The sequence below is a fragment of the Aquarana catesbeiana genome, linkage group LG05 (assembly GCF_042186555.1).
Source record: "Aquarana catesbeiana isolate 2022-GZ linkage group LG05, ASM4218655v1, whole genome shotgun sequence".
In the NCBI taxonomy this organism is placed as follows: domain Eukaryota; kingdom Metazoa; phylum Chordata; class Amphibia; order Anura; family Ranidae; genus Aquarana; species Aquarana catesbeiana.
In genome coordinates, this window is record NC_133328.1 from 103,521,635 (window position 1) to 103,547,946 (window position 26,312).

Genomic DNA, 26,312 nt, shown 5'->3' on the forward strand with positions numbered 1-26,312 from the left:
TCGTTTATTCATCATCCTCCAATTTATATACTTGTTTCTCATGGATACCTTGACTTTACCAGTGCGCTGCATATAGCCTTTGTGTTTCTGTTTTGGATATCTCAATATCTCCAGTGGATTGCATGCAGCATGGGACAGGGTCAATAGGGTGCATGTTACTACCACACATAAAAGCCCATTCTATGGTTGAGCGCTTTGGGTCTGTTTGTTGCATTTCTATTTTACTCTGTATGCCAATTGTGTACAAGAGACCTTAGTCAAAAATGGATTTATATAATATTACATTTGCAAAAAGGAAAATATGTGTATATAATGTATATATATTACCTAATGTGAGATTGTTCAGCATAACACCAGCCATTCCAATTCCTACCATACAACGCAGAATCATATAGACATAAAAATATGGAACAAATGCTGCTCCGACACCAAAGGCAAACATCATTAAAATTGAGATTAACATAACAGGACGTCTACCAATCCTTAAAGAGAATAGACAAAAAGGTGCAGTTATTGTAAATTTATTATATTTAGTATTAGTTATTTACTAAAGGCAAATAGACTGTGCACTTTGCAAGTGCAGTTGCACTTGTTTTCCCCAGAGCTTAGTAAGGCTAGGTTGACACTGGTACAACACGACTGTTGTACGACTGTCATCCTACTTTGCACTGAGACATTGGTTCTACATTGGTCCTACTTTGGTCCAACTTCCAGCCTACTTGAATGAACAAGATAAGATTTGCTCTGACTTTAGGATAGTACGACTTGTCCTTTGACCAATCAAAACAATCCCAGTGTGCCATAAATTCCTTTTACTGCTGCTGTAATCACCATGTCGGATGTCACAAGTCGGATGGTTAGGACAAGGATCCTACTTTGATCCGACTTCAGCGACATTCAATGGGCTAAGTAGGACCAAAGTAGGACCAAAGTCGGGTCAAAGTCGGACTGACTTGTGTCGGAACAGTTCATAGGAAACCATTGATTTGTACATGTCATACGACATGTGCTCCCAAAGTCAGAGCATATGTCCTACCAGTGTGAACCCAGCCTCAATGTGATAAAGCTCTGCTGATTTCCATCATCCAATCATGTGCTAGCAAAAATGCTTTTTTAAATTGTTCTTGTACCTGATTGGGTATTCTTTACAAAGTGAAGCTTTACCACATTTAAAAAAAGAGCACAACTGCACTTGCAAAGTGCGTAGGTTATTTGCCTTTACTTAATCCACCCCACTGCATATCACCATATTTTTAATACATTCTTAAAAAGGACAGATTGATATTGTTACATGTCTCCTTTTTAAATATATACAGTGGGGACGGAAAGTATTCAGACCCCTTTAAATTTTTCACTCTTTGTTATATTGCAGCCATTTGCTAAAGTCATTTAAGTTCATTTTTTTCCTCATTAATGTACACACAGCACCCCATATTGACGGAAAAACACAGAATTGTTGACATTTTTGCAGATTTATTAAAAAAGAAAAACTGAAATATCACATAGTCCTAAGTATTCAGACCCTTTGCTGAGTATTTAGTAGAAGCACTCTTTTGATCTAATACAGCCATTAGTCTTTTTGGGAAAGATGCAACATATTTTTCACACATGGATTTGGGGATCCTCTGCCATTTCTCCTTGCAGATCCTCTCCAGTTCTGTCAGGTTGGATGGTAAAAGTTGGTGGACAGCCATTTTTAGGTCTCTCCAGAGATGCTCAATTGGGTTTAAGTCAGAGCTCTGGCTGGGCCATTCAAGAACAGTCACGGAGTTGATGTGAAGCCACTCCTTCGTTATTTTAGCTGTGTGCTTAGGGTCATTGTCTTGTTGGAAGGTAAACCTTTGGCCCAGTCTGAGGTCCTGAGCACTCTGGAGAAGGTTTTTTCATCCAGGATATCCATGTACTTGGCCGCATTCATCTTTCCCTCGATTGCAACCAGTCGTCCTGTCCCTGCAGCTGAAAAACACCCCAACAGCATGATGCTGCCACCACCATGCTTCACTGTTGGGACTGTATTGGACAGGTGATGTGCAGTGCCTGGTTTTCTCCACACATACCGCTTAGAATTAAGGCCAAAAAGTTCTATCTTGAACTTTTTTCTCAAAGAATCTTATTTCTCACCATCTTGGATTCCATCAGGCATTTTTTAGCAAACTCCATGCGGGCTTTCATGTGTCTTGCACTGAGGAGAGGCTTACGTCGGACTGTATTGGACAGGTGATGAGCAGTGCCTGGTTTTTCCAACACATACCACTTAGAATTAAGGCCAAAAAGTTCTATCTTGGTCTCATCAGACCAGAGAATCTTATTTCTCATCATCTTGGAGTCCTTTGGGTGTTTTTTTAGCAAACTCCATGCGGGCTTTCAAGTGTCTTGCACTGAGGAGAGGCTTCCGTCAGGCCACTCTGCCATAAAGTCCCGACTGGTGGAGGGCTGCAGTGATGGTTGACTTTCTACAACTTTCTCCCATCTCCCAACTGCATCTCTGGAGCTCAGCCACAGTGATCTTTGGGTTCTTCTTTACCTCTCTCACCAAGACTCTTCTCCCCCGATAGCTCAGTTTGGCTGGATGGCCAGCTCTAGGAAGGGTTCTTGTCGTCAAAAAACGTCTTCCATTTAAGGATTATGGAGGCAACTGTGCTCTTAGGAGCCTTAGGTGGAGCAGAAATTTTTTGTAACCTTTGCCAGATCTGTGCCTTGCCACAATTCTGTCTCTGAGCTCTTCAGGCAGTTCCTTTGACCTCATGATTCTCATTTGCTCTGACATGCACTGTGAGCTGTAAGGTCTTATATAGACAGGTGTGTGGCTTTCCTAATCAAGTCCAATCAGTATAATCAAACACAGCTGGACTCAAATGAAGGTGCAGAACCATCTCAAGGATGAGCAGAAGAACTGGACAGCACCTGAGTTAAATATATGAGTGTCACAGCAAAGGGTCTGAATACTTAGGACCATGTGATATTTCAGTTTTTCTTTTTTAATAAATCTGCAAAAATGTCAACAATTCTGTGTTTTTCTATCAATATGGGGTGCTGTGTGTACGTTAATGAGGAAAAAAATGAACTTAAATGATTTTAGCAAATGGCTGCAATATAACAAAGAGTGAAAAATTTAAGGGGGTCTGAATATTTTCCATCACCACTGTATTTTCGCTGGGCTGGTACTATTTTCTGGGTGAAATGCAGACATTAAACGGATTGTAAAACCTCGTGTTTTTTGCCTTAATGCATCCTATGCATTAAGGTGAAAAAACACCTGGCAGTGACCGACCCCCCAGCCCCCCCGTTTTACTTACCTGAGCCCTGGAACTTCGCCGGGGGGGGACACGCTGTCCCTCTACCCGGGGTTCTTGGCTCCCGTTGGCCATTGGCTCCCACTGATGTCAATCAAATCCAATGACGCGGGTGCCGGGGGGCGGGGCTGAGTCATACATTCGGCAACTATGGATGCCAAATGATGGACTCGGGAGCGCACCCGCAGGGTAATCCCCCAGGAAAGTGATTCTCCTAGGGGTCATCTGATGTGGGGAGGAGCCGCCAAGGGATCCCAGAAAACGGTGTTTGGGGCCACTCTGTGAAAAACGAGCTGCACAGTGGAGGTAAGTATGACATGTTTGTTTTTTTTTTTTTAATAATCAAAGCTTTACAATCACTTTAAAGTGGAACTCACTCTCTCAATCAATATTGACCATAATCCTTATGCTGCTAGCATTAGTAAATAGATAGGAAAGTATATATTATATTTACTTGTTATAAACTTTTTTTTTACATTTCTTCCTGGTTTCCAGGCCTAGGCAAATTACATCATACATCCCAGGTGCCTTTAGGAGAGGAGGAGGGGTCTTCTCAGCTAAGTACATCCTCCTGCCTGTATGTATGTGCTAACGGCAGATAGATTCCAGGAAGTAAATGCTACAGATGCAGTGTAGCATATTAATCTATAAGGACACAAGAGACTAATTTTACAAAGCTCGGATAGTAATCCCATATTTAAAAATAAGTAATTTTAGAAAATGAAAGAGTCCAAGGAAAGTTGAAAATAACTGTTGCATGCCTAAAATAAAAATAATTTTCATTGAGTTCAAGCTTTGTGAGCTGAGCCTAAGGTCTCTCTCACGGTAAGATGGAAAGGAAGCCAATGGGAAGTGTAGCCCAGCTAAGAATACTAGCTTACATATTCTCTGAACAAATGTCTAATTCATTTATGGTACAGGTCTATACATACACTATATTACCAAAAGTATTGGGACACCTGCCTTTACACGCACATGACCTTTAATGGCATCTAGTCTTATGCTGCGTACACACGATCGGATTTTCTGACAACAAATGTTCGATGGGAGCTTGTTGTCGGAAATTCCAACCATGTGTATGCTCCATCAGAAATTTTTAGTCGGAATTACCAACAACAAAAATTTGAGAGCTGGTTCTCAAAATTTCCGACAACAAAATCCGTTGTTGGAAATTCCGATCGTGTGTACACAATTCCGAGGCACAAAATTCCATGCATGCTCGGAATCAAGCAGAAGAGCCACACTGGCTATTGAACTGCATTTTTCACGGCTCGTCGTACGTGTTGTACGTCACAGCGTTCTTGACGATCGGAATTTCCGATCACATTTGTGCGACCGTGTGTATGCAAGACAAGTTTGAGCCAACATTCGTCGGAAATAAACAGTTAAAATAACAGTTTCAACTCTTCTGGGAAGACTGTCCACAAGGTTTGGGAGTGTGTCTATGGGAATGTTTGACCATTCTTCCAGAAGCGCATTTGTGAGGTTAGGCACTGATGTTTGACGAGAGGGCCTGGCTCGCAGTCTCCACCCTAATTCATCCCAAAGGAGGTCAGGACTCTGTGCAGGCCAGTCAAGTTCCTCCCCCGCAAACTCACTCATCCACACTATATTGCCAAAAGTATTGGGCCATCCCTCCAAATCATTTGGTGGAGGGGGGATTATGGTGTGGGGTTGTTTTATCAGGGGTTGGGCTTGGCCTCTTAGTTCCAGTGAAGGGAACGCTTAAGGCATCAGCAAACCAAGACATTTTGGACAATTTCATGCTCCCAACTTTGTGGGAACAGTTTGGGGATGGAGCCTCCCTGTTAAAACATGACTGTGCAGCAGTGCACAAATAAGGTCCATAAAGACATGGATGAGCGAGTTTGGGGCGGAGGAACTTGATTGGTCTGACCACAACCTGACAGAACCTCTTTGGGATGAATAAGAGCGGAGACTGTAAGCTAGGCCTTCTTGTCCAACATCAGTGCCTGACCTCACAAATGCACTTCTGGAAGAATGGTCAAACATTCCCATAGACACACTCCTAAACCTTGTGGACAGTCTTCCCAGAAGAGCTGAAGCTGTTATAGCTACAAAGGGTGGGCTGACTCAATAGAGAACTCTACGGACTAAGACTGGGATGCCTATGCTTTAAAAAAAAAGACTGGGATACCATTAAAGTTCATGTGCGTGTAAAGGCAGGTGTCCTAATACTTTATTAGCCAATAGAGTGCATAAATATATATATCTTTTTTTTAAAGATGCCAGTCTGAAGTAAAGCTATGTAGTAACAGTGCTGTGCTAATATAAATTGCTACTGTATATAAACTATAAATAACAAGATTTGTATAATCAAAAAGACAGTAATGATATTCAGTGCATTGTTACAAAAAAAGTGTCAAGTGCATGTAAATGATATATAGAAAAGTGATAGTCTATTAAATGGTGTAAAAAAGTTCAAAGGTTCAATCCCAGTGTTATTCAAATAGTTGTGAAGAGCAACCACGAATATCCATGTGCCAGTCACCACAATGTGATTATCCGCTACCACAGGGAGTAAATGCATTTACCAGAGATCATGGACTCAGTTTCCAATGGTACTAAGTCAAACAGACTGACATAGAGTATATCACCAGAAGGATAATCCCAGGGCAACTGCCAGAGGCTGCCACCTCAACGATAAGGCCGGGGGAACCTCTCTTCTAATTGCATTTGGCTAACCAAGCATCCAAAATGACAAAATATCTCCACAGTAATAAAAATGTATTTAAAAGTATAGAACACTTACATCAAGTTTGTAGTTATTGCGCTCATTAATACATCCAATAGGTTTAGTAGTAAGAGACATATAGTACGCAATGGCCTGGATAGGACTTTAACTGACACGTTTCATCTACTTAGACATCATCTGACATCCCCAGAGGATGTCGCAGTAGATGAAACGTGTTGGTTAGAGTCCTATCCAGGCAGTTGCGCACAACATGTCTCTTACTACTATACCTATTGGATGTATTGTTGAGCGCTATACCTACAAACTTGATGTAAGTGTTCTGTACTTTTAAATTAGTGTTTATTATCATGGTTTTACACTATGTGGAGATATTTTGTCTTTTTTGAACGCTTGGTCCATCAAATGCAAATAAGAAAGGTGACCTGGCCTTATCGTTGAGGTGGCAGACCCTGGAAGTTGCATTGGGAGTATCCTCCCAGCGATATATGTCTATGTCAGCCTGTTTGACTTAGTACTGTTAGTAACTGAGTCCATGATCTCTGGTAAGCGCATTCACACCCTGTGGTGGCGGGTAATCACATTGTGGTGATTGGCACATGGATATTCATGGTTACTCTTCACAAATATTTGAATAACACTAGGATTGAACCTTTGGACTTTGTACTCCATTTATTTGGACTATCATTTTTCTATATATCTTTTATATGCACTTGACATTTTTTTGTAACAATGTACTGGATATCATTACTGTTTTTTTGATTATACAAATCTTGATATTTATGGTTTATATACTGTAGCAATTTATATTAGCGCAACACTGTTACTACATATTTTTTTGGCAAAATGAGTTGTCATTTGTGGTGCTAGCAGCTTTAATTCTAGAGAATAACAGTGCAGTATTCTTTGTAACAACTGAAGTAAAGCTATATTTTACCCTGACTCTCCCCAGTATTGTCTGCAATGGCTCATTTCCACAGATGCAATATTCTTCTCAAAAATTCAAAATTTTAATTTACAGTTTATTCCCGTTCCATGATTTAAGAGAGCCATGAATGTATTATTAAATTATTTATTCTTAAAGTAACTAAGAAAACAACTGCAGAAACTTTATCTGGCCAATAATCTCTCAGAAGGTAGCTGTAGCCTTAAAGGAAAAGTAACTAGCTTTATTTATAATATGAAAATTACAATTATACAGCCAAGCAATGCCCCTCCAGTGCAGGGATCCTGGGCTCAATTCCTATTAGGGCACAGGGTTTGCATGTTCTTCTCATGTTTGGATGCCCCTAGGTGCTCCGTTTTCACCCACAGATAATAAGAAATTTTACTGGTAGTTAGTAGTTAGTTTGTACTCAAAATTATTTTGTATTCAAACCTGGCCCTGATGTATATTTGTATTCATCTCTACAGTATTACTGGCCTAGGGACATTAGATTTGATTTATGTAGCCTAAAAAAATTAGATTAATAAACATTAAAGGGATTGTAAAGCTTTGTTTTTTTTTTTAAATAACAAACATGTCATACTTACCTCCACTGTGTAGTTCATTTTGCACAGAGTTGCCCGGTCCTCCTGTTCTGGGGTCCCTCAGTGGCGCTCCTGGCTCCTCCCCGCATCAAGTGTCCACGTCAGAGAAGCACTCTCCTTGGTGGACACCCGTACATGCGCGCTCCCGAATCCTGCTTCTGTGTCCATTCACAGGATGCAGGACTCGGCCCCGCCCCCTGATGCAGTGTCACTGGATTTGATTGACAGCAGCGGGAGCCAAAGGCTGCGCTGCTATCAGTCTAACCAATCAGGACACGAGACACCAGCTAGAGCTGGCATGCTTGTTCTCGGCCAAAGAATGACATTGTTCAAGTAAGCAAAATGGGCGGCTGGGGGGTTGCAGCATGAGAGAAGGTTTTTCACCTTAATGCATAGAATGCATTAAGGTGAAAAACCATGAGGGTTTACAACCCTTTTAATTTAAATTACTAAATCTTTGACAGTGGATAAATAAAAATAATAAACATTCTTACCTGTCTCCTAAATGACCGAAAATAACAGATCCAATAAGCAGCCCCAACATATGAATGGACTGGGAGAGATCCTTCTGTTCCTTTCTGTGACACACCAGGTCAAACTTACATTGAATGAAATGCAAAACATTGTTTAATTGGTTTCACCATTTGTCCTAACAGTACACACATTATTAAAGTGCATGCATACCCTACATTTGTTTTGTTTTATATTAGAGTATGGAAGGGTTAAAAACCAGACAATTTATTTTTCGTTGTCTGTGTACAATTAGGGAAATTACTCTGTACCTCCCATCTCAGTGATGCAACAAGAAGTTAGAAAAAAAATCTACAAAAATGAAGGGAATTTCTCTCTTATAGGGCGTACACACGGTCGGACTTTGTTCGGACATTCCGACAACAAAATCCTAGGATTTTTTCCGACGGATGTTGGCTCAAACTTGTCTTGCATACACACAGTCACACAAAGTTGTCGGAAAATCCGATCGTTCTGAACGCGGTGACGTAAAACACGTACGTCGGGACTATAAACGGGGCAGTGGCCAATAGCTTTCATCTCTTTATTTATTCTGAGCATGCGTGGCACTTTGTCCGTCTGATTTGTGTACACACGATCAGAATTTCCGACAACGGATTTTGTTGTCGGAAAATTTTATCTCCTGCTCTCCAACTTTGTTTGTCGGAAAATCCGATGGAAAATGTCCGATGGAGCCCACACACAGTCGGAATTTCCGACAACACGCTCCGATCGGACATTTTCCATCGGAAAATCCGACCGTGTGTATGGGGCATTAGACAGTTGTTCCAGATACAGTGCTTCCCTTTCCCATCCTCTCTTGGGACAGCACTAAAATTTTGGATATTTTCTCACTATTTTTCTATAACTCTATAAATACAGCCATGGCCAAAAGTTTAGAGAATGACACAAATATTCATTTTCACAAAGGCTACTGCCTCAGTATTTATGATGGCATATGTTCCATAATGTTATAAAGAGTGATCAGATCAATTGCAATAATTACAAAGTCCCTCTTTGCCATGAAAATAAACTTAAAGTACAACCCTAACACTAAAACACTAAAATCCCTGCATGTACAGACATCCACGATCTAACACTAGCCCTGTAAAGAAGAAAGCAGTATACATATCTTTTTTTAAGCCGATCTGACCCGATCCCTCACTGAGCTGTCAGCTGTGGCTTCCCTGTGGAGACGGGTGCAGAGGACACTGTCGACGGAAGCCCCATAGTAAGTCTATAGGTGACGTCACTTCCTATAAATTTCACAGCCATTGTCGGCTGTGTCCTCTGCAGAGCTTCCACCACTGGAGACTGGATCGGATCGGCTTCAAAAAAGGTATGTATACTGCTTTCTTCTTTACAGGGCTAGATAGGTTAGTCTTAGATCATGGATGTCTGTAGATGCAGGGATTTTAGTGTTAGAGTGAACGTACACTTTAATGCCATAAAAAAACATTTTCACTGCATTTGTGAAGAAGGCTTCAGGATGCCCAAGGAAGTCCAGCAAGTGTCAGGACCGTCTCTTACAGTTAATAAAGCTGCGGGATCTGGGCACCACTAGTGCAGAGCTTGCTCAGGAATAGCAACACAGATGTGAGTGCATCTACACGCTCAGTGAGAAGAAAACCTTTGGAGGATGGCCTGGTGTCAAGAAGAACAGCAAAGAAGCCACTTCTTCCCAGGAAAAACATCAGGGACAGACTGATATTCTGCAAAAGGTACAAGGATTGGACTGCTAAGGACTGGGGTAAAATTATTTTCTCTGATGAATCCCTTTTCCGATTGTTTGGGGCTTCCGGAAAAAAACCTTGTCCAGGGAAGAAAAGATGGGCGCTACCATCATTCCGGAGTCATGCCAACAGTAATGCATCCAGAGACCATTCATGTGTGGGGTTGCTTCTCAGCCAAGGGAGTGGGCTCACTCACAATTACCTAAGAACACAGCCATGAAAAAAGAATGGTACAAAAACATCTTCCAAGAGCAACTTCTCCCAACCCTCCAAGAACAGTTTGGTGACAAATAATGCCTTTTCCAGCAGGATGGAGCACCTTGTCATAAGGCAAAAGTGATAACTAAGTGGCTTGGGGAACAAACTTTGAAATTTTGGGTCCGTGGTCAGAAAACTCCCCAGACCTCAATCCCATTGAGAACTTGTGGTCAATCCTCAAGAGGCGGGTGAACAAAAAGACCCCCACAAATTCTGACAAACTCCAAGTATTGATTATGCAAGAATGGGCTGCCATCAGTCAGGATGTGGCCCAGAAGTTGATTGACAGTATGCCAGGGCGAATTGCAGAGGTCTTGAAAAAGAAGGGTCAACACTGCAAATATTGACTCTTTGCATAAACTTAATGCAATTGTCAATAACAACCTTTGACACTTATAAAATTCTTGTAATTATAATTCAGTATACCAAAGTGACATCTGGCAAAAAGATCTAAAAACACTGAAGCAGCAGACTTTGTGAAAATTAATATTTGTGTCATTTTAAAACTTTTGGCCACGGCTGTAGAGTGGTAAATCTCTCAAACAGGGGACACAGGCATCAATAAAAACTTGACAGAGGGTCTAACCCTTCCCCCACCCTATCCAAAACTTAAAAAAAAAAACTTTACTTGTAGGCTAATAGTGCAGAAAGGCTTTTACTTGGTTTAACAAAGATCTGACCATCTAATGATCCTTTCATTAAATATGCTTAATTGACTGACTATATAGATCATATTCAAAAGAACTGTACTCTTATCTCTGCACTTGTATTTCAGAACAATAGAAAACAGTACAGAGATTTCCAACGGTATCCCCATGTTTTTATGTTATTTTGGAGGAACTTCTCCTTCATTATATTTTTTCAGCAGGAAACAACACATAACATTTATCAGATTTTTCATATCACTTTCCAATTGAAAAAAATGGAAATGATTAACTTCAGATCTTGTGTATGATCATTTAGACATAAACATGACAGGTAAATAACATCAGATGACTCTTCCTAGGCCTATTACAAACATATTAGCAATTTTACCATCAAACTGACTTTTTTAAAAACATTTTATATCATGTAACTTTTTCAGTTATAAATAAGAAATAGCTTTATTATTTGCTGCATTCACTCACAGTACATTTTTCCCCATATATTAGACTTCCAGGTATTTGTGTGAATAAATGTTTTATACAATAATTTTAATATACTGTTAGTGTTAAATATTTAAGTGGAGGGTTCTGTTGTATTAACAGTGTGCAAAAAACTTCTGGACTCCAGAGTTTTTCAGGTTTTAATTATTGACTAGCTGCCACACACAAAAAATGCATATTTATTACCAACAGCATTCATGGCAATACAATAAAAGTAAGCTTTAATTAGCTTTATGAAAAGTCGCATTTAAATGTGATAGGGGTCAAGTTTCTCTGCACCATGTTGTCAATTTATGGAATTTTTTTCGATTTTGGAAAATTGGTCTGTGCGTTATCAGCCTACCTACAACAATGGAAAGGCATCAAAGACTACCTGTCAATACTGTTGGCAGTATTCTACACTGACATTTAACCAAAGCATTTATTGATTACCTAACAACAAGCATGTCAACTGAGAAATCAATATTTACAGACCTCTGTGACCAGCGTTGACTTCTGCTGTGACATATCATACACCCATCCATCCTGGCAGACCTCTGTGCTGTTCAGTCCATATCTTTCAATAGATTCTATATCCCAGTCCACAGGAGTGTACATGAGGCATTGCTCATAGCTGCCTTCTGTATAATGAGGGATGGTTAAATTCAGCTGATATTCTTCAGTTAGGTTTGGATTCTTTTCTAAGATCCAGCTGGTATTGCAATGATGGGGCACTGATATTCCCATAAATACTTGTCCAAACATATGGAAGGAGTTCAAGAAACTGAGTAAACACATCTGAAATACCAAAAATTTCTGGAATCGGCCAAATTCCCCAACATTTTGTAGAATTTCCCCAAACTCTGTCATTGTGTCATTGATTATAGTTGTGAAAAGCAGGAGAGCAAAGAAGAGAGGAATTAATGTTTAACCCCAGTCCATGAGACAAATGTAATAAGTCAAAGTCTTAGAACACATGCATATTCTATATTACTTCTCTTAGAAGGTGTTTCATATGCTAATATAAATAGTTCTGTATGTATATAATGCGTTACAGTGTGTAAAAACCCTTAACTTTGTAATTAGTGTTCCAGGACAAACTTTCCTACAAAACAGTAAGAAAAGAATTAATTTACACAAAAAAATAAAAAGTTATCAAATTGTAATGATCAACCCTTTATTGTAACAAATGTTCACTAACTTATAGTAGAAAGCAAACGTATACTGTGTAATCCTGATGTGTATCATCTTCATGTATAGTTACATAGTTGTAAAGATGAGAGTTTGCCTCATTTACATGACTGAACTGCCTATGCGTCCCATCCCGACATAGATTAAAGAACAAGATTCCTCAGAAAATGGGACTTTGAATGGACGCAAGGCAGTGATAGTATAAAATTAGAAAATTTATTGTGCAATCGATAAATTACAGCATAGAACACATGTAACTGATGATAAAAACATATATAATGGGGAAAACCAGCTGGAGAAAGGGAGGGAGCTTGCAAATGAATGTCCAAACATTCAATTGCACAATAAATTTTCTAATTTTATACTATCACTGTCTTGAGTCCATTCAAAGTCCCATTTTTTGAGGAATCTTGTTCTTTAATCTATGTCATGATGGGACGCATAGGCAGTTCAGTCAGTTCAGTCATGTAAATGAGTCTTTACAACTATGTAACTATATACATGAAGATGATACATTTCTAATTTTATACTATCTCTGCCTTGTGTCCATTCAAAGTCCCATTTTCTGAGGAATCTTGTTCTTTAATAGTTACATAGTTTGATTGAAAAAAAGCCAAAAGTCCATCCAGTGCAATCAATAAAAGGGGGGGGGGATATCATACAATCCTATATACACAATCCTATACCCAAAGTTGATCCAGAGGAAGGCAAAAAACCCCAGCAAAGGATGATACAATTTGCTCCAGTAGGGGAAAAAAAATCCTTCCTGATCCCCCGAGAGGCAATCGAATATTCCCTGGATCAACTTTACTTATAAATATTAGTATCCAGTTATATTATGTACATTTACAATCCAGGCCCTTTTTAAAGCAATCTACTGAGCAGAGGAAAAAATTCCTTCCTGATCCCCCGAGAGGCAATTGGATTTTCCCTGGATCAACTCGATCAGGCCTTTTTTGAAGAAATGTACAGAGCTGGCCAGAAACACAGCTGGAGGGAGTCTATTTCACATTTTCACAGTTTTTACTGTCAAGAAACCTTTCCGTATTTGAAGATTAAATCTCTTTTCCTCTAGGCATAAAGAGTGCCCCCTTGTCTTCTGTAATGACCTTAAAGTGAATAACTCAACACCAAGTTCACTATATGGACCACTTATCTATTTATACATGTTGTTTATATCCTCCCCTTAACCCCCCTAAAACTTCAGCCCCGGACCACTTGGCTGCTCAAAGACCAGAGGGTTTTTTGCGATTCGGCACTGCGTCGCTTTAACTGACAATTGCGCGGTCATGTGATGTGGCACAATAATACAAGCATGAGACTGCAGGTTTGGCTGGCTTAAATCAGGTTTAGTCTCCACCCAGAGACTGGCCACATCAATCACCTTGCAGGTGGACAGACAACCAGACAACCAGGGATGCATCTAGTCAAAACTGGGATGCTGGAATGAAACTAGCAGCTGTCAAAGAACAGGAGTGTTTACACGCTCCTGACATTCCCCCCACCCACTGAGGAGGGGCCTCCGGACAACTTGGAGCAGGCTGCGGATCCAGTACAGGACCAACAGGCTGGGCAATGGTCAGGGGATCAGCAAGGTCAGGTTGGTTATCAGGCAGAGAGTCTATGGCGTAAAACTGGACAGTAGACAGGGAACCAGTAACATCAGGCTGGATAGCAGGTGACATATCACTGGAGTGAATCTGGATATAGCTGGAACACAGGCTGGATGCAGAGTGGCTTGCAGAAAAGGTCAAAGGCCCCACCTGGCTGAACGAGGCAGTCTATCCAAAGGATTGATGAAACTTCTTAGACAGGTTTGAGCAGATGTAGTTGCAGGAGGTTGAGGCCAGGTTACTGAAAGTCCTGAATATGAAAAATCGTGAGGCTCAATTGGCATGGGCTGGACAAGAATAAGTACTGCAGAGGCAGACTGGACCATATCAGTAGGTGTAGAGGCAGCAGAACCTGAGGACAAGTTAGCCTGGATGTGCATCCAAGGGCGTTTAGGAACAGGCAAAGGAAGGGGGAATCCAGAAGGTTTGACTTTTGAGGACTTAGAGTGAGCACAGGTTTTACAAGCTTTTACATAGGAACAGGAGTCCTTATGGAGAGAGGGCCACCAAAGCCCACGAGAAACCAAAGAAATTGTTTTAGTAATCCCTGGGTTCCCAGCCGTCTTAGCGTCATTTGCTTCTGAAAGCACTTTAAGCCTGAGGTGGAGGGGAACAAACAACTTTTCAGGGGGTAGATTAGGTGGAGCACTCGACTGAGCCTTTAAAATAGAGTCCAAAAGGTCAGGGGAAAGGGCCCCCATTACTTGTGCTGGAGGAAAGATATTGTGAAACCTAGAGGAAGTTTCCAAACAGGGCTCAAGGCTGCAAGACAGCGGGTAAGTTCAGGCTCTAGGAGGAAAAGTTTTAGATTTTTTTTTATGTGAAATGTTTTAATTTGATTGTCTATTAACAAACCAGAGATCTCAGCAGGAGGCTGAGAGCAAAGAAAGCATTTTGGTACCTTGGGGGTTAATCCCTAGGGTACTAGTTAGGGGGAGGTTATATAATGACCCTGAATAGCCACGCTCCTCAGCCTTCTGATGACTCTATTATGGCGAATCGCATAAAAGCGGGGTTACGTGGTGTATGACATCACTCCTGAGTGACGGAGGAACAAGCTGTTGGAAAAGTCTCCATATTGGAATAAGCAGACGGAGCTTTACAAAAACTACTGATATCGTTGGCTGCTGGCTGAGGCACTAAAAAGTGTTAGTTGCCATTTTAATGTATTTTTTACATATTTCAACAAATTGAAAACTTGGTTGCACTATGAGGAGCGTGTCTGCCTTTTGTCCTTGAGCTTATGCTGGGTGAGGAGCAGAAATTTTGAAAGGAGCAGGAGTAGTCTATGAGCCTTATATCCAGGGAAGGACAGGAGGTCCGAAGGAAGTGATTGTACTTTCTATACGCAAGCTGACCCACAAACAACTGGGTCCCAATATCTGGTGAGTGGCAATGTATGTCTGTGTGTGGTGAAGATCACAGGAGGCACCAGTTTGCGGCATGATTGTTTGCATATAAGAAGAGCGCTACTTAGAGGGTTGAGATTCACTATTGGTCATACAGTGGATGTGTCATAAAAGAATTGAAATGATGGACTCTCTTTTTTATAATTTAGATATATGGACTGATGTAAGATGTTATATATATATATATATATATATATATATATATATATATATATATGCACTTTCATTTGTTTATAAGTGGAATACTTTTCAATTGTAGTGTCACAATTATTAAAGAGATGCCTAGCGCCCATACAGATTCAGATTTATTGTTGCACATATGTGTCCATCCTATTTGTACGTTTCATTTGTTCAAGAATAGTTCCTTAGGTAGTATTCTGTCAGGAGACGAGCTGCCGCATCACACCTTGGGGAATCAGCAACAGCATATTCAAACCTTTGGTTAAGCCTAAATAGTTGCCTGTGTACAAAGATGAATAATAACCGCCTTTTTGAAACTTCTATGGAACTATAATAAATATACAGAACATAATCAATTGTTCACCAGTTTTCATCCACCCTCAGTGTTCAAGTCTATCCCCGAAGTCAGCTACAAAGAGTGCCATGCATTGTTAATGATGAATCTGTTTGAGAGATTAGACTTTATAAAATGGCTGATAAATTAATTAAACATGGTTATACAAAACAAGAAATTGAAAAACAGGTTAGATTATTTAGGAATTACTCTAGAGATAGAGAAAGACAGAATACTGTTTGTATCCTAATTTCATTCCCTTTCAATAAAATGTCAGAATGTATTAAATGTCACTGGCATATTTTAGAAAAAAAAAAAATTACCATTTGGCAACTGAATTCTTGGATCATCCCTTGCAATTGTTTAGACCAGATCACACAATTTATAATCAAGTTGTCTGTTCAGACTGTGTGAGATCTAAGCACATCACCACTTTTTTTGGTATAGAATAAACGGATGCTATCCTTGACTTTCTTGTATGCATTGCTCCAGTATTAACAAGGGTGAAACATTCACTCAACCCCATGAGGGTTACTCTATAGAAATGTAAAATTGTTACACGTCTTGGTTCCTATGTCATTTATATGATCAAATGTCCCTGTGGGCTGCATTATATTGAGGAGACTACCCAGGGAGTGAAGGAGAGAAATGCCCAACACAAATATGCCATTAAGAATAATCAGATTGCACAACCTTTAGCAAGACATTTTGTGGCTGTTTCAGTGCTGAAATTAAACCAAGGAGGCTATAGAGAGTTGCTGTATAGGATTCCTAAACATAGCACTTTATATCCATTAAGTTTAATTTAGGTTTTTGAATTATATTTAGTTTTGTAAATATTTGTTCTCTGTTTGACATAAGGTTATATAATTTTATTTTTGTTTCAGGTTTTCTGTGTTCAGAGTTCCTACTTTTGACTACAGAAATATGTTTCTTTACTGACCTGAGCGAAAACCGCTAGTCTCTCTTACCTGAACTAGTTTATATTCAACTGTTATAACTTTGTGATCATAGAGGTCTTTCACGTGTGTGATGTTACAATTATTGGTCTTGATACTATTTTTATGCTTTGTGTCTAAGATGTTTTTAGATCTCCTCTTTGCTCAGACAAAGTAAATAAATAATCATTGAGTGCTAGAACCCCTGTTTGCCAGGCATAACATTTTGACCACCCCCTAATATTGAGTAGGTCCTTCATGTGACACCAAAACAGTTCTGACCTGTCGAGGCATGGATGCCATTACACTTCTGAAGGTACGCTGTGGTATCTGGCATCAAGCCATCAGTAGCAGATCCTTTAAGTCCTGTAAGTTGCGAGGACTCTTAAACCACTTTTGCAGTTTGGCAGGGCGTATTATCCTGCTGAAAGAGGCTACTGCCATCAGAGAATACAGCTTCTATATTTGGTCAGCAACAGTATTTAGGTAGGTGTTACATGTCAAATAAAATCCACATGAATGTCAGGAACCAAGGTTTCCCAGCAGGAAATTGCCCAAAGCATCACTGCCTCCACCGGTTTGCCTTCTTCCCATGCTGTATCCTGTGACCATCTCTTGTATAGATAAACAACACACATGCACTCAGCCATCCAGATGATGTAAAAGAAAACATGATTCATCAGACTAGGCCACCTTCTTCTATTGCTCCATGGTCCAATTCTGATGCTCACCTGCTCATTGTAGGTGCTTTTGACTGTGAACACGGGTCACCATGGGCAGCCTGACTGGTCTGCAGCTAAACAGCCCCAATCTCAACAAACTGCAATGCCCATTTTTTCTGCTTTCCACAGATCAACTTTAGGGGCAACATGTTCACTTGCTGCCCAATATTTCCCACCATCTTTCACATGATATTGTAATGAGAAAAATCAATGTGAGTGGTCATAAAGTTATGGCTGATGTGTGTATGTATGTATGTATGTATGTATGTGTGTGTGTGTATATATATTTATATATATATATATATATATATATATATATATATATATATATATATATATATATATATATATATATATATATACATAATGTACTGTGCAAAAGTGTCTGGTAGGCAGGTGGGAAGAAATGCTATACAGTAAGAATGCTTTCAAAAATATATATATTTTGTTTATTTTTTATCAATTTTTAAAATGCAAAGTGAGTGACCAGAAGAAAAATCTAAATAAAATCAGTATTTCAATCAATTTTGTCATTTCATACACCAGCACACTTTATACTCTTGCACTAAATAAGGGATTTTGTAGGATTAAAGTCAGGAGTATAATTAAAGGATACGTTCACATTTTTTGCAGTACTGCTGCCACATTGGGAACATGTAATGGGTGGAACATATAAAACGAGTGGAACATGTAACATGTTCCCAAAGGTGAACTTATCCTTTAATCAATTATACCAAGCAGGTGCTAATGATCATTTAATATGTATGTTGAAACACAGTCATTAACTAAAACGGAAATAGCTGTGCAGGAGGCTACCGCCAAACCCTGCTACTAAGCCCTGCTACTAAGGTGAGATTTTGGAAGACAGTTTCATGTCACAGGTCATACATCATGTCAAGACTGAGTACACAAGGCAGTTATACTGCAACTGCAAGGTCTCTCCCAGGCAAAGATTTTAAGGCAGACTGGGGTTTCAAGATGTGTTAATCAAGCTCTTCTGAAGAATCATAAAGAAACAGGGAATGCTGAGGACTATAGATGCAGTGGTCGGCCAAGGAAACATAATGTAGCAGATGAAATCACAAGATGCACATCATGCCCTTTTCCCTTCGATAATGGAAGATGTCAAGCAGTGCCATCAACACCGAACTGATGGAAACCAGGGGGACCCAGGTACCCCATCTACTGTCTGGAGAAGTCCAGACTGAAGTGGTCTTCATGGAAGAATTGTGGCCAAAATGCCATATCTTGTACATGGAAACAAGGGTGGGTGACTCAATGATGCATGCAAACATAGGGACTGGGGTGCAGAAAAATGGCAGCAGGTGCTTTGGACTGATGAGTCAAAATTTGTTAGTTTAAACACTTTACCAAACATCTTGCTGAGTTCCTTCAAAAACTTCTGAGACCCATGCCTATACTGGGTTTTCCACGTTGGTGTTATCAGAAGCCATCCCTCACACCTCTGTGTTGACCCTATTCTTAAAGAGGTTGTAACCCTAGGGGTAAAAAAAAGCTTCTGTTCAGTGCTTATACCTTGTAATGTGTTGCTTTCTGTGCTGTAAAATACCTGGTTGCCTGGCTGTATATATGATACTGTGGTTAGTTTTCATGCCTCCCTGCTCTGAGTCTCTCCCTCTCCCTCCCAGTTCTGAAGCCTGTGTGTGAGAGCTGATCTCCTCCCCTCCTGCTGCTCTTCCCTGTGTCTTAAAAATAACATTTATACATAACTGCCATCACCTCTGTTTTATCAAGATATAAAAAACTGTGTGCCTAGTTTTTTTTTATTATTCTAATCCTAAATACATTATTGCACAGCCCCGCCCCGGTCACGTGACCTCCCTCCGCTGGCCCGGCTGACGTCAGAGGGGAATCTCAGTCTCTCCCGTCACTCTCCTTAAATCGGGAAAGGAGAGCAGAGGAGGACACATGACAGCACAGAGGTGCTGTGAGAGAAGGTATTCAAAAATGTATTAAAACTCTCAATGAACCATCACCATTGTACTCACATGTAAATAAAGCACAGCAGGCAAAAGGCAAATCATATCAAAGACATCCATGCAGTGGTTAGAAATCAACTGCGAACGGTCACGGCGGACCCAGCGAGTATGAATGCTAGCGAACGTCTCACCCGCTCCTAGAATCGTTCCACCACCTTCCACCACTCCGTAACCCGTCACTCCGGCCTCCTTCACACATGTTAGATTGCCGTGAATACAATGGTGATGGTTCATTGAGAGTCTTAATACATTTTTGAATGGTATCACACTATTGGAGCGTTTTTCTCATTTACATGTGGAGCCACTACTTCAGGGAGAGTGCTTGACATACACATCATTGGACACTGGAGATCGTATTGTAACCCCCCATGTGAGTGGGTTAAGGCGATTCTGGCCAAACACGAGAGTGTGAGGCTATAGCAACTGGTGAGTTTGAATTGTAGAAGGGAGTGGAAGCATGTCACTGAGGTGTGGTGGATGATTACAAGAATCACAGTTTTTATACCGGAGATTTCATCACTTTTTGAACTTCTGATCACAGTGCACATGGACTGGTTTCATTCATCAGTTTTTGAATAAGTGCTACACTTATCCCACATCTGTCACGAGGTGTCATTTTTTGTATTTTCAATTCATTTTCTCTTGTTTACATTGCATACGGACTGGTTTATGCATCTTCATTAGTCACTTATCATATCTCTTTGAGAAGTGACACATTCATCCCACTGGGTTGTAGCTTATGTGTGCTTATTCACATCATAATATGGACTTTTTTATGCTTTTGTACATGGTATGTAATGTTGAGAAGTGACACATATATTTAAACACTCGTCACAGGGTGATATATATTGGGTAGTCACGTTATTCTTATTTTGGATCCTAATTTGGATGTATTTAGGTCTCACCATTATTCTATTGAGTCACTTTTGTCATTTATACATTTTTCTAGTAGTGATTTTTCATGTTAGCGCCACTATTCATTCTCACACCTATTGGGGTTTGAACTTGGATCACTTATTTTCATTATTTCAAGTGGAAGCTATAGAATTGTCTTTGCTCATTCCTCAGAGCGCAGTGCTGGTTTTACGGGTATAGGCAAATTCACTTGTAAACCAATAGTTTGTACATGTTACAGTACATAGTTATATGTAGTGTGATGACTGCGCTTAAGACAATAGATAGGTATGCTGCCCCCCTAAAGAAGCTCCCCTAGGGGTACTTCAAAGATGAACAAATAGAGAGAATGGGGTGATGGCCCTCTCTATAATTGGTTATAATGGACGTGAGTAGGTGTAAGAGGGAAAAAAATAATAATAAAGGTAAAAAAATTATTAATAATAATAAAGGGCCAATGTGCTGGCTCCAGAACGGGGGTGCCCCACCTAATTGCAGGTTATATGTATACACCTACTCAAGTCTATTATAACCAATTATAGGGAGCGCCATCACCCCATTCTATCTATTTGTTCATGTTACAGTACATGTTGACATTCATTATTCCCTCAATAAACTGTAGCTCCCCAGTGCCGGCAGCACTCATGCAGCCCCAGACCATGACACTCCCACCACCATGCTTGACTGTAGGCAAGACACACTTGTTTTTGTACTCCTCACCTGGTTGCTGCCACACATGCTTGACACCATCTAAACCAAATAAGTTTATCTTGGTCTCATCAGACCACAGGACATGGTTCCAGTAATCCATGTCCTTAGTCTGCTTGTCTTCAGCAAACTGTTTGCAGGCTTTCTTGTGCATCATCCTTAGAAGAGGCTTCCTTTTGGGACTACAGCCATGCAGACCAATTTGATGCAGTGTGCGGCGTAGGGTCTGAGCACTGACACGCTGACCCCCACCCCTTCAGCTTCTGCATCAATGCTGACAGCACTCATACGTCTATTTCCCAAAGACAACCTCTGGATATGACACGGAGCATGTGCACTCAACTTACTTGGTCGACCATGGTGAGGCCTGTTCTGAGTGGAACCTGGTCTGTTAAACTGCTGTATGGTCTTGGCCCTCATGCTGCAGCTCATTTGCAGGGTCTTGGCAATCTTCTTATAGCCTAGGCCATCTTTATGTAGAGCAACAATTCTTTTTTTAGATCCTCAGAGAGTTCTTTGTAATGAGGTGCCATGTTGAACTTCCAGTGACCAGTATGAGAGAGTGAGATTGATAACACCAAATTTAATACACCTGCTCCCCATTCACACCTGAGACCTTGTAACACTAAGTCACATGACACTGGAGAGGGAAAATGGCTAATTGGGCCCAATTTGGACATTCTTATTTAGGGGTGTACTCACTTTTGGTGCCAGCGGTTTAGACATTAATGGCTGTGTTGAGGTATTTTGAGGGGAGAGCAAATTCATACTATTATACAAGCTGTAAACTCACTACTTTACATTGTAGTAAGTACAATGTGTAGCAAGTACAACAAGTGTGATTTCTTGAGTGTTGTCACATGAAAATATATAATGAATAATTTACAAAAATGTGAGGGGTGTACTCACTTTTGTGAGATACTGTATTTTAGGGCTCAAAATTTCAAGTCCTAAACTACTAGCCAATCCCAACCCTGCCTCGCCCCTAAACACGCCCTCATAAGTTATCTCATGAAATGACACTTAAATGTTTTATGCAAAAATAAGTTACAAAAATAAATATTAACAACAACTTTATCAGTGCAGCCTCACCTGTGCCCACCTTTGCAGACACACTGTGCCCACTATTGCAGCCTCACTGTGCCCACTGTTGCAGCCTCATTGTGCTCACCATTGCAGCCCCACTGTGCCCGTTGCAATCACACTGTGGCCGTTGCAGCCTCACTGTGCCCATTGCAGCCACACTGTGCCCATATCAGCCTCACTGTGCCCATTGCAATCTGACTGTGCCAGTTGCAACCTCACTGTGCCCATTGCAGCCTCACTGTGCCCAATGCAACCACACTGTGCCCATATCAGTCTCACTGTGCCCATTGCAGCCACACTGTGCCCATATCAGCCTTACTGTGCCCAATGCAGCCTCACTGTGCCCAATGCAGCCTCACTGTGCCCATATCAGCCTTACTGTGCCCAATGCAGTCTCACTAAGCCCATTGCAGCCTTGCCTGGGCAGATGAATGCATGGCTGGAGGAAGAGGAGAGCCACGGGATAGCATCCTGTTACCGGCGCTTATATTATAATTGTCTCCGCTCTGCTCGACACAGCCCCGCCTCCTCCTGACCTGCGTCTGTGATAGATAAAATGCATTCCAGCATTGGACCGGCGTTCTGTCTATCACAGGCTCAGGTCAGGAGGAGGTGGGGCTGTGTCGAGCAGAGCGGAGACAATTATAATGTAAGCGCGGGTAACAGCGTGCTATCCCGCGGCTCTCCTCTAGCTCCCCAGGGAGATCGCTGGGAGAACGACTCCCGATCAACCCCGCCGGCGGTGCTCTTCCCCCTTCTCCCAGGTAGGCAGCCCAGCTTGCAAGCCTTTTCCACTTGCAAAATGCGAGTAGGTGAGTGGAAAATTTGAGGGTTGCTGTATATATATATATATATATATATATATATATATATATATATATATATATATATATACACACAGTAGGTGACCGCGATATTGTGTCAATCTCGCCGCTGTTATCGGCGAGATTTGACAACTGTGCGCCCCGTCGCGGGAGCTAGCGCCGAGCTGGCTCACTCATCGGGAAAGGAAAAATTTGTTTTTTCCTTTCCCGATGAGCGACAAGCATTGCTGACAGGTGTTTAGTATGAATCATAAGGGGGAACTCCACGCCAAATTTTAAATAAAAAACCAGCATGGGTTCCCCTCCAAGGGCATACCAGGCCCTTAGGTCTGGTATGGATTTTAAGGGGAACCCAATACGCTGAAAAAACGGCGTGGGGGCCCCCCAAAATCCATACCAGACCCTTATCCCAACATGCAGCCCGGCCGGTCAGGAAGGGGGTTGGGGACGAGCGCCCCCCCCTCCTGAACCGTACCAGGCCGCATGCCCTCAACATGGGGTGTGGGTGCTTTGATGAGGACAAGAGCCTTCTCCAGACAACCCTGACCATTGGTTGTCAGGGTCTGTGGGCGGAGGGCTTATCGAAATCCGTGAGCCCCTTTAAAAAGGGGGCCCCCAGATAGCAGCCCCCCACCCTATGTGAATGAGTATGGGGTACATAAAAAAGTGTCAATAAAAAAACACACTAGACAGGTTTTAAGTAATTTATTAGGCAGCTTCAGGGGTCTTCTTCCAACTTCACTCTCTCTGGCCTCTTCTCCCGGTGTCTGGTTCTTCTCCCGCTCTCCGGCCTCTTCTCCAGGTCTTCGGTTCTTCTCCCACTCTCCCGTTCTTCTGCTGGGCTCCTCCGCTATCTTCTGCTCTTTTGCCGCTCTTTTGCTAGTGGTGGCCCGGTCTTCTCCGTCGTCTTGTTCCCTCTTCTCTTCTTCCGATGTTGACACGACGCTGTCTCCCACTGTAATGCCATGTGCGAGGTGCGCAACGACTTATATAGGCATGGGGCGTGGTCACCGGGTGATGTCACCCGGTGACTCCGCCCCCTTATGACGTCACAGTCCCATCATGCCCCGGGACTGGTATGCTCTTGAAGGGGAATTCTCTCTCGCGCTCGCTGCAATAGGAAATAGGAAAAATGTGTTTTTCCTATTGCAGCCAGCGCGAGATGTAAACACATTCTCGCAAGCAGGTACTATATATGTATACACATACATACAATTGTGCTCATATGTTTACCAACCCTAGCAGAATTTATGATTTCTTGGCCATTTTTCAGAGAATATGAATGATAACACAAACTTCTTTCACTCATGGTTAGTGTTTGGCTGAAGCCATTTAATATCAATCAACTGTGTTTACTCTTTTAAATCATAATGGCAACAGAAACTACCAAAATGACCCTGAAAGTTTACATACCCCAGTTCTTAATACTGTGTATTGCCCCCTTGAACATCAATGACAGTTTGAAGTATTTTGTGGTATTTGTGGATGAGGCTCTTTATCTTCTCAGATGGTAAAGCTGCCCATTCCTCTTGGCAAAAAGCCGCCAGTTCCTGTACATTTTTGGGCTGTCTTTCATCAACTGCACGTTTGAGATCTCCCCAGAGTGGCTCAATGATATTGAGGTCAGGAGACTGAGACGGCCACTCCAGAACCTTCACTTTATTCTGCTGTAGCCAATGACAGGTCGACTTGACCTTGTGTTTTGGATTATTTTCATGTTGGAATGTCCAAGTACGGTCCATGTGCAGCTTCCTGGCAGATGAATGCAAATGTTCCTCCAGTAATTTTTGATAACATACTGCATTCATTTTGCAATAAATTTTGACCAAATTTCCCGTGCCTTTGTAGCTCACACATCTCCAAAACATCAGCGATCCACCTCCGTGTTTCACAGTAGGAATGGTGTACCTTTCATCATAGGCCTTGTTGACTCCTCTCCAAATGTAGTGTTTATGGTTGTGGCCAAAAAGCTCAATTTTGGTCTCATCACTCCAAATGACTTTGTGCCAGAAGGTTTGAGGCTTGTCTATGTGCTGTTTGGCGTATTGTAGGTGGGATACTTTATAGCATTTGCGTAGTAATGGCTAAATGTATGCATTGTACCTGTCTGACATCACTGGGGATTTCAAAGAATCTATTGTTTTCAGTCAAAAACATAGAAAAAAATTATTATTGAAAGAAGGTGATCAGGTAATCTGTGCAATGAATAAGGCTACCCCCATATAAATATTTATAAATTATACATAAAAGCAACTTTTTTAAAGACATTAACAGACGTTAATAATATTTTTTACATTAAGCTAGTCTTTTTCATGTGTATTTCTAATAAAACATATTTTAAAATGCTTTAAAGTATAAGAGGGCCTTTGCTAAACAATATGAGGTTACTCTGGCAATCTGCTCCTGTATTTATATCCATCTTTACTGCAAAATGTGACCTTGCCACCACTAGAAACTGTATTTTGCAGATGGGAGAGGCATGAATTCTGATGATTCAGCAATCTGTTATCCAACAGCAGCTTTTTCACAGCACAAAAGGAGCCAGCAGGCCACTGACAATACAATTATAATAGCATACCTACCCTCCCTATGCCTGTAGGCATAGGACACACCCCCTGTCATGCCCCATTAAAGGAGAATTATAAAAAAAATATATTAGTTAAACCCACAAGTGCTTTTTTTACCACTACTATTACTTCATATTGGCTTTTGAAATTTGCAAATGCAACAATTTAGAAATTGTTTAAAAAGTTTAGCATTGTGAAACACTTTTTGAAAGATAAAAGGTGCATTTTACATACAGTTATATAGATCAAACCAAAATGAGGGATGAATGAGGAGGAAAGAGGGACAGTCCCTAGTAATCAGGGCAGTTTTGGGAGGTATGATAATAGTATATTCATATGGAGGACAAGGCTTCTCTTTAAAAAAAAGGTAACCAATTTATCATATGGGAACTTTTTCAGAGGCCACAGGGATTAATATAAATTTATAATTTTAATGATGTTTAGGTGTAGTTAGACTTTAAATTAAAAATGACTTCCAAATGTTGGTAAAGAAAATTGCTATAAACGGGTTCTCTTGTATTCTTGTTTTGCACTTGGTTCTTGTTCCTGGTGGTTTTTGTATATTATTTGTTCTTCTAGTAGATCTTGAGAGCTGTAAGGAAGGGAGCACAAAATTGTATTAACAAAAACACAGTGGATGATATTTGATAAAATATTTATGCCACTTTCTGGTGTTATGGTCCCT

General features: G+C 40.9%; 2 protein-coding genes across 2 annotated transcripts in view; both read right to left on the bottom strand.

Moving 5' to 3' along the window:
- The window catches only part of LOC141144381 (solute carrier family 22 member 13-like), a 60,023-nt gene extending 47,992 nt beyond the window's left edge, over window positions 1-12,031 (bottom strand). The window contains exons 1-3 of the mRNA XM_073630018.1: window positions 11,657-12,031; window positions 8,031-8,134; window positions 328-482 (exon numbers count right to left, since the gene is read on the bottom strand). Coding sequence (XP_073486119.1) covers window positions 328-482; window positions 8,031-8,134; window positions 11,657-12,031 — 634 coding nt within the window. The remainder of the gene's footprint in view (window positions 1-327; window positions 483-8,030; window positions 8,135-11,656) is intronic.
- Window positions 12,032-24,371: 12,340 nt separating this feature from the next.
- The window catches only part of SLC22A13 (solute carrier family 22 member 13), a 62,804-nt gene continuing 60,863 nt past the window's right edge, over window positions 24,372-26,312 (bottom strand). The window contains exon 10 of the mRNA XM_073630019.1: window positions 24,372-26,219. Coding sequence (XP_073486120.1) covers window positions 26,126-26,219 — 94 coding nt within the window. The 3' untranslated portion in view covers window positions 24,372-26,125. The remainder of the gene's footprint in view (window positions 26,220-26,312) is intronic.